The 8,868-nt window shown below is 33.9% G+C and overlaps 1 protein-coding gene across 2 annotated transcripts; it reads right to left on the bottom strand.

The window, feature by feature from the left end:
- Nucleotides 1-345: 345 nt before the first annotated feature.
- Nucleotides 346-7,067, bottom strand: LOC121239002 (uncharacterized calcium-binding protein At1g02270-like). 2 transcript variants are annotated; one of them, XM_041136129.1, is made up of 10 exons: nucleotides 6,711-7,067; nucleotides 6,516-6,623; nucleotides 6,292-6,397; nucleotides 5,194-5,414; nucleotides 5,004-5,080; nucleotides 4,744-4,858; nucleotides 4,432-4,557; nucleotides 1,357-1,467; nucleotides 1,170-1,277; nucleotides 346-721 (listed from the first exon to the last, which is right to left on the bottom strand). In XM_041136129.1, exons 1-10 carry the CDS (start codon nucleotides 6,864-6,866, stop codon nucleotides 488-490), a joined length of 1,362 nt encoding a protein of 453 aa, XP_040992063.1. In that variant the 5' UTR covers nucleotides 6,867-7,067; the 3' UTR covers nucleotides 346-487. The 2 variants fall into 2 exon arrangements, with proteins under 2 accessions (XP_040992063.1, XP_040992061.1); XM_041136127.1 differs by having other exon boundaries at nucleotides 346-724; nucleotides 6,711-7,061.
- Between the last annotated feature and the right edge of the window lie 1,801 nt (nucleotides 7,068-8,868).

Raw genomic sequence — 8,868 nt, 5'->3', positions numbered from 1 at the left:
CAATTGTACACTTACACATACATTAACAGTAAGGCGGTAGTAAGATAACCGACTTGAATTAGTTACAAATGAAACTAGAAACTTTTAAGGATTTTCACGCTGAGCTGGAAGTCGTAATACCGACTGCCACCAATAAGCCTGCCATGCTGTAATGAAATGGGATTAACACTTTATGACAAAAGGATCATAAACGATACGAATATAAATTAAGTCATACATGCATCATAAAATCCCTTGAGTTAGCTGTTTCAACTTTCCAGTGAAAGTGTTTCACAATATAAAACAAACTTACGTATTTTCTGTCTTGGCCCCAAAAAACTGGCTTAAACAAAAACTGCTCACATAACAAAGCATTTCATCGTCTTGAACGTTAGCAGCCAACAGAGGAATTTCTATGGGCTGTACATATAATATTTACAATGATTTGATTGTTCTTTGATTGTTAGTTTCGATAGTATTCTCTCTACAGATGTGTGCCTATTTATGATTATTGGACTCGGGAACAAGGCAGACATGCAGGTGAAAAGACAACAGTGAGTGAGGCATGATCAGAAAGAGAGTAGTTTTCAGGCCACATTCCTTGCTCCACTTCTCGGGGGAAGAAAACCGCATTCTTCACTTTGAAACCGAAGGCTTTCTCATCAGTACCCTGTTTTGGGTTTTTTATATTTGTCTCAAGATGCTCCTCTGGTTCTTCTGACCATGTCGGATTCCAAATATTCTGCTACAAAGTACATGTTATCATGTTATTCTAAAGCAAAGTCACTGAGCATGTGGGTGTGCAACATGGAGTTAACAGATGAACATGTTACATGCTAAAGCTATGAACATCATACAAATAGCCTGTGTGTGTGTGTGTGTGTTTGTGAGAGAGAGAGAGAGAGAGAGAGGGGGAAACTCAAAATATGCCAGTCTAGACACATGCCCGAGCTTGCCCAGAGACTCCAAGCTGGCATTGACAATATGTAAAACCACATACACTTATTTTCTTATTTACTGTATCTAACTTGCAGTAATGATGTGATTTGGCATATTTCACAAGCAGATTCTTGTATCCGGGTTTCAGAGAATGATCAATTGGAAAGACAATCTTCTTAATTGTATTTGGATACTGCAATTAAATGGATGGAAATTTAGGACATATTCCACAATTTAGCAGTTAAAGATACCTTGAATTCTTCATAATCAACAATACCATCTCCATTGCTGTCTGCTTGGGCCCACAGATCCTTTGTCTCTTGGAAACTAAGCCCGAAGGGAAGACCAATTAAATTCACCTGCATGAGGGCTCATTATGGTGAACCTATATTTCACTGGAATTTACATCTCTGATACTGAAGTAGCAAAAATAAGTACCTGGCGCAGTGCTTCACAGAATGCAGAATATGTAATAAAATCACCATGGTTCTCACCCTTGAGAAAGGCAAATGCATCATCTTCAGCCAATGATGTTTTCCGGAGCAGGTACTGGGAACCAAGGAAAATTTCAGAGTCAGGTGTGGATAGCTCTAGAACTAAACTTGCCAGACCAAGATATACGAAGTCTCTAAACTCAATCTCCAGAATGAGACCAGAGGTGGCCTACAGTTTCATTCCCTAAGTTTAATCACATATTAAGTGACAAAAGAGTAAAAAGGATAAACTAGAGAGTCACTACATCCAAGCACTTGACACTTCTCATCACCAACAAGTGGGGCTGAGATGTCTCAGACACAATTGCCACCAATGTCACCATCTTGGACTATTGTCGGGATAAAAATATTGGGTTGTTTGTAGCATGCCATGCATAGTATGTTTTCATTACCATTGCCAATTCTATCACAATAAACAACCGCAAACAAGCTGTGTAATAGGTCCTACTTCTCTAAGTTTCGTCACTAAATCAGTTCAATCCAACCAAGACCGCATTAAGTATTCTTTTTTTTTTTTTTTTATCGCTAACCAAGACTGCAATAGGTATGCTACAAGCCTTAGATACAACTTTAAGACAAGAACCTAGACGTGTCAAGCAGATTTGCAAAGGGTTATGATTGCGAAAAAGAGTGGTGAGGAGCATGGAGGGGGGCTGGGTGGAGTTTGTAGTTGAATGGCACAGGGAAGACTGCTGTGAAAGTTCTGTAATACACGTACCTATTATTGAATCATGTTTTCAAAAAGAAGCTCCTCTTGTCACATCTGAAGGCAGGGATATAAGTAATTACACAGAAATATGAGCTCATGGTAGAATAATTACCATTACGAAGAAATCAACACTCTAGAAGTTTTAGAGCTAACTAATATTTTGCATAACGGAGCTTGGCAGATCCCACTCCGAAATTACTTTATTTAAATATTAGGCCATCATACAAAGAGTATTGCCGGGGAATTCAAATGTTCTTATTCACAATTACATAGCATAAACTACAAGTTTTCATTTCCTGTGGCTGGAAAGATGCAAGAGGGACATTCTTCCCCAAGCATTAGCATTGGTTTTTCTATATGCATATGCAAAATCATATCTTTTGGAGATTGATTTTGCATATCAACAAAAACTCCCACATTGAATTATGCATCTTTGAGCCAAATAATAAAATAATATTTTATTAGTATTTATTTTTTTCCTAAAATTATTATTTTTATATATTTTGCAATTAGCACCCACTACATACATTTGGCATTAATAATACAAATATAATAAATATATCTATAATTTTTTTTTATATATTATATTAAAAATATAATAAAATGATAAAAAAAATATAATATATTATAATAATGAAATGAAGGTGAAGGTGAAGGTGAAGATTCTCTAGTGTTGTTGGAGGAGGGAGAAGAGGAAAGAGTTGTGAGAAAGAGAGTAGGAGGAGAGAGAAAAAATTAATAATGAGGAGTGAATAGTGCATCTCTAAGAGCATTGGCAATGGACTAGTCAAATGCCAATGCAAGTGTATAATTTAGCTATATGTAAAAAAAAACATCTACATTGGAGTAGCTAAAAGTCCAAAGTTAAAGACTTCAGCTACAGTAAAATTAGTGGACTCTCCAAACATAACGAGTTACTATTCATGGTTTAAACTAATATTTTATTATTTCATCTATCTTCCCACGTTATTTTCTCTTTCTTCGTATATTTCCCTCGTTTTCATTTCTTCATCCCGAAGCACACATCTCCTTTCTTCATCCCGAAACACACATCTCCGTAACCTTTCGTCTTCTTCACCCGCGCACACCAAACAGGCCTGCGTCTTCTTCAACCGCAAGACGCCTTCTCTCCGTCGTCCTGCCATCGTCTTCCAGCCCAAAAGGTAATTTCTCTTCCTCGCCCCTCCTCCCTCTTCTCTGCTTAGATTTTTTCTCCCCCTTCTCTTTCTATTTTCTCCCATTTCATCAAGTGATTTTTCTGTGTTAGGGTTTGCGCGTCCCGAACTCTGTCGCAAGGTTGCCGTGCCCATGAATCCTCGTCCAAAAGGTTGCACATTTTCTCTACAAACTGAACTTGAAAATCACGATTGAGGTATTACCGTGTAACTAATTTGAGATTTCGGTATTTTGGTTTGTGATTTGGGTATTTGTCTGTGGTCTATGATCATGCGAAGTGTTCAATGATTTCGGTATTTTGCTTTGAGATTTCGGTATTTTGGTTTGTGATTTGGGTATTTTTGTGCTGGAATCTGAGTTGAGATTTGGGATTTGAGATTTTTGTGCTGGAATCTGGCCTCGGAGGCAAACATGTTTAACTCTCAGAAACAACTTTAAAGACTAAAGTTTAGTGGGAAAAAGCTTGTATCAATAGATCAAGTTGGGTATTTTTGGGTATTTTTGGTTTGAATCTGGTATGAGAACATTTCAATGATTTCAAGCTTGTATCAGTAGATCTAGAGCACATTTTCTTGCAAGTCCCACAACCCCTTTATGTATGTTGGAGACTCAATACCACGCATTATCCTTTATGCATGTGAATGGTATGTTTGTATATGTGATTGTTAGGTGAATGGTTGACAAAATATATTTATTAAATAATTAGGTTGAGAGAAAAAATAGTTGAAAAATAATAATTTTATTTATTAATAACGTTATTAATTAATATATCAACTGTATTTGTAAAATATTAAAAAATATATATATATTATTAAAATATATAATATTTTATTATTATTTGGACTTTAAGATAACTAGTCCAATGTGGACTAGTCTAGCTATAAGTCCATGTTATAGCCAAAATCTAACATCCTAGCTAAATTTTAGACTTGGCAATGGTACGCCATTGCCAATGCTCTAAAGATGTTGAAATACTGTTTATAACTATGTAAAATTATAGAGATGCATAATCCAATGCAGTCAAATTAAGGGTCATATTATGCAAATATGTCTTTGCATTTGCATATGCAGATACCAATGCCAATGCTCTAATCCTAAAAAGTTAGTATTTCTACTGATCATAAAATTACGCACCTTTATTATGCCAAAAACTGCTTCGGCCCAACTCGTTCTTAATGGTTTGAGAAACTTGTTAGGATTACAAAGCCAAATGAAATCAACGCCACAGATGTTCCCCCTATGATTGCGATGGCTAACCCACTGCAGGATGAGAGAGAGAGAGAGAGAGAGAGATTCAAAAGATATAATCAATTGACAATGTCTTCTTGTTTTTTTTTATATGCAATGAGAAAGAACATAAAATATTATCATTTAGCATCATTTATTAAGGCATTGGGCAGCCAAGTAAATTCAAGAGAACTAAAATTGTAAGTAAAGGTACCAAACCTTGTGAGCATCTGCATCACTGTCAGTATAATTATGGGCAGTATCATATGATGATGCGTATCCCTGTGACCTAAGGAACTTGTAAACATGCCCACGCTTGCTTCCATTCCAGTCACTGAATAAAGCAGAACACAAATGATTGCATTATAAAGATATCCATCTCAGAGGTTATATAAGAGAACTTTTAACAATGGAACATCAAATTTCAGGGGTGAAAACAAACGGAGAAAAAAGAAAAAAAAGAAAAAAATGATACTCGCCCACATAGTATGATGGGAACTGATTTGAGCTTGTTTTCTCTCTGATATGATTCCACAAATTGCAGTATTCTGTAAACCTATTAGAAATATAGTATTAAACACCATGATTAGTGAACCACGTTTAGTGTACTTACATAAATCATGATCACAGGAACAGATTAGTTAATAACTTAAAGAAAAACATGCATACCTGACGCAATCTTACTAGAGAGAGACTTGAATCATGAGGAAATAGCAAGTGGGTGTTCACAATAAGGATTTCTTGTGGAATGTTACCCTTTTGGTTTTGTAAAGAAGGGATAACTGACTGAACATGGAACAGCTGAGCAACACGGTCTCCAAAGTCATTGAAAAGCAACTCTCGATAATTAAGAACACTTAAGTAGTTCTTATGTATGGCTGTTAGCAAACCTGCATGGAGCAAATACAGTATCTCAATCCCTAGAACAAAACAAATTGTTTATAAAAGCTCACTTACATCATAAAAAGAATCTTATCAACTAACCAGTTAGGTCATAACAACAATGAAAGTTTGAACATATGTAACTAATTAAAAATCTTGGTAATGTTGATATATGAGACACTAGCTCCTGAGCAGGTCATATGATAAAAACACGATACTCTAGCCACAAAGGAATTATACAAAAACAATTCCACAAACTAATGTGGCTTGATGTCGTTCGTCAGATTGTAAAGTTAATTTTATTGTAAAATAGATCTAACAGATCAGATGAAGCCACATCAATTGGTGGGATTGTTTTGTATTATTCCTATGTGGATGTAGCAGTACTCTATATATATATATATATATATATATATATATATATATATATCTCTCTGTCTGTGTGTGTGTGTGTGTGTGTGTGTGTTGTGCGTGGGTGAGTGGTTGGGTGGGTGTATACACACACACTCACACTCATAGTGAGATCTGATGTCGTCTAAACAAGAACTGGCAGCTAATACAAATCGAAAATTTGAGATAGATATGCTGTCAAATCCACGATAACTCTGTTAACGCATAGAAAGCGAAAATCGAAGGCCTACATGCTACATTTTTTTGTCAGCACCTAATTTCTTAATCATCAAACCTGAACTAGACGACTAAACATTTTCCCCTAAAAGAAATTCACGAGAACTCTGACAAGTCTACTTGGATAAAAGCAAATTAGATAGCGCATCCTCAGTAAAAATAAAATAAAATAAAGAATTAGATAGCGCATCTACTGGAATGGTGCAGGACAAGTTGAAATATATGAAAATTGACATTAAAGGAGAAGTTGTATATTACCATCTCCACGGTTGTTGGTTCGTGCAAGCTTGAAGGAAACATAGCCTGCATCACCGAGCCTCTCCTGGTACATACGCACAATTTCTTCATTTCCAACCCAGAACTCCTATCCATGAAACAAAATCACAAAACAAAAAGGGGTCCTAAATTAGCAAAGTTGAACAAGGCATGCCAGTTTCGTAAGCAAAATCAGGCAAAGAAGAGCAAAAGGGCGCGGGAGTTACCTGAAGACATATAATATTGGAGGACGATTCATAGAGCAACCAATCCAAAATCGCCCTGTTCCTGCCCATCCAGAACGCCCTGAAGTCGCTTTCCCGCAGACATTGATTCTGCTCCACCCCCAACAAAAAGAGAGAGATCCAATGAAGCTTATATAACGAGAAGAATAGTCAGATTTCAGTAGTAGAAAAACAGACCTGCTCCTGTTGATCAACTCGCTTGTAGATGGGAGCCAGAATATTGAAAGTGGTGCATGATATGCTGCCCTCCTTTTGTTCAGCCCCTCCCACCGACACAGTCTGAGTCATTGAAGAAGACGATGGTATGCAGTTCGCTGAAAATTCAAAGACCATTTTTGCCGCCGTTTGAAGAAGTTTGTTGATTGGCAGAGAAGGAAGAAGAACGAAAGCTAGACTGCTGGTTCTGGAAAAACAATATTTTACTGATGGATATACGTAAAGATCTTTCTCTGTTCTCCCAAAGGACCGAAGGGCCGGGACCAAGCTTTTCAAATTCTCTGTTTTCCCGTGTGTCAACTGTCACCGGATAATGATAACTTCCTAATTTCTACAATTTATTTACTATTTTTTTATTTAATAATTAAAAAAGTAGTTATTAATAAAATAATATATTTTCTCAATTTTTTTAATAATTAAAGACGTTAAAAAATACTTAAAAGGAAAATAATAAAAAATAAAAATTTCAAATTTCAAATACTTTATAAAAATTGCACGGTTAATGATTAGATTTTGTTTGGTTACATAGTTTAAGATAAAATTAGATGTTTTATTGAAAATTGAATAAAATATTGTTAGAATATTATTTTTTAATATTATTTTTATTTTGAGATTTAGAAATTTTAATTATTTATTACATTTTATGTGAAAGTTTAGAAAAATTATAAAGATAAGATAAAATAAAAGAGAAAAGATATTTGTAGTTATGAATTGTGTAACCCTGTAATCGCTTTTAAAAAAAAGTGAATAAAACATGAAACTCATATAAAAAAATTAATTTTTTTAATAATATCCTTTATTTTTTTTTTAAATAATTACGTAACATTTATGTATTATTAGGAGTGTAAATTTAAACTGAAAAATCGGATTGGACCGAACCGGACCGGTTGGTCCAGTTTTTGAACCGGCCTGGTCTGGAACCGATTCCTATATTTTGAAAACCGACCGGAATCGGTTTGGTTTCGGTTCAGTAGTTTCCGAGACCGGACCGGACCGGTTAAAAAATATATATAAAAATTAATTTTATATATTATACAAAATATTATATATATAAGTTTTATATATAATATATAATTATATATTAAATTTTTATATATAATTATATATCATATATGAAATAATTTCATATTATAATTTATAAATTATAACATGAAATGTTAATCTTAAATATGAATATTTATAATTTATTTGATTATATGTTATTAATATAATTATATATACGATAATGTTATTATAGTTATAAAATAAAAGTTTAATCTTAAAGATGAAAATTTAATTGATCATATGCTTTAAATATAAAAAATATATATTAAATTATTAATAACATTTTATCACAAGAAGTAACACTTTATTATATATTTTTACATTTTAAAAAAATTGGAAAACCGAACCGTACCGGACTGGAAAATGGTAAAACTCGAGATACCGGTTTAGGAGGATAACCGGGCGTAATCGGTTTTAAAAAATGTAAAACCGGTACATACCGGTTCGATTCTAAATTTTATCCAAAACTAGACCGGATTGAACCAATTATACTCTTATATATTATATATAAAATTAAAATAATTTTATATATCCAAACTAAGCTAAGCCTACCATTATCCTGGCACAGGGTTGTTCGGCGGCTCGGACCGTGGAGCTGTAAATGGAAGAAAATAATGTTTCACTACCCAATCCTACACGCTTGCTTCGTCTCATGAAAACATCGAGAATAAAAATCCTCCTACTCACCTTGTTTATCCAAAACCAGCACAGGAGTTCAACGCAGCTCAATTATTTTGTTTTTATTTTTATTTTACTTTAATGTACAGGATTTTTTTTATCTATTTGATTTTTTCATTTATTTGCATGCCAATTCCAATCATCAAGTAAAACATAAATAAAATGTTATTCCTCATCTTTTTATATCATTTTACTATCTTACGCTAATGTGATATTAAATAATTAGAAATTATTTATCATCAAAATTTTTAAAATTTTATTTATCAAAGAGTTGAGATTGCTAATCCCAATTACATTTCTATTTAAAAAAAAATTTCTTATCAGTTACTATTCATTATCTCACATCTTATACTTATGAAAAACGCATCCACGCCCTATAAAAAATATCCATACATCT

This window comes from Juglans microcarpa x Juglans regia, chromosome 1D (genome assembly GCF_004785595.1).
Source record: "Juglans microcarpa x Juglans regia isolate MS1-56 chromosome 1D, Jm3101_v1.0, whole genome shotgun sequence".
NCBI classification, from domain to species: domain Eukaryota; kingdom Viridiplantae; phylum Streptophyta; class Magnoliopsida; order Fagales; family Juglandaceae; genus Juglans; species Juglans microcarpa x Juglans regia.
This window is presented reverse-complemented; position numbering and strand designations above follow the sequence as displayed.

What these genes read in the sequence shown, in the direction of transcription:
- LOC121239002 (XM_041136127.1), bottom strand. Translation starts at nt 6,866, where the DNA reads ATGGTCTTTGAATTTTCAGCGAACTGCATACCATCGTCTTCTTCAATG. An exon ending in AACCAACAACCGTGGAGATG is followed by an intron (nt 5,415 to 6,291) that starts GTAATATACAAC and finishes TGCTCCATGCAG; the next exon opens with GTTTGCTAACAGCCATACAT. An exon ending in GTTCCCATCATACTATGTGG is followed by an intron (nt 4,859 to 5,003) that starts GCGAGTATCATT and finishes TGCTTTATTCAG; the next exon opens with TGACTGGAATGGAAGCAAGC.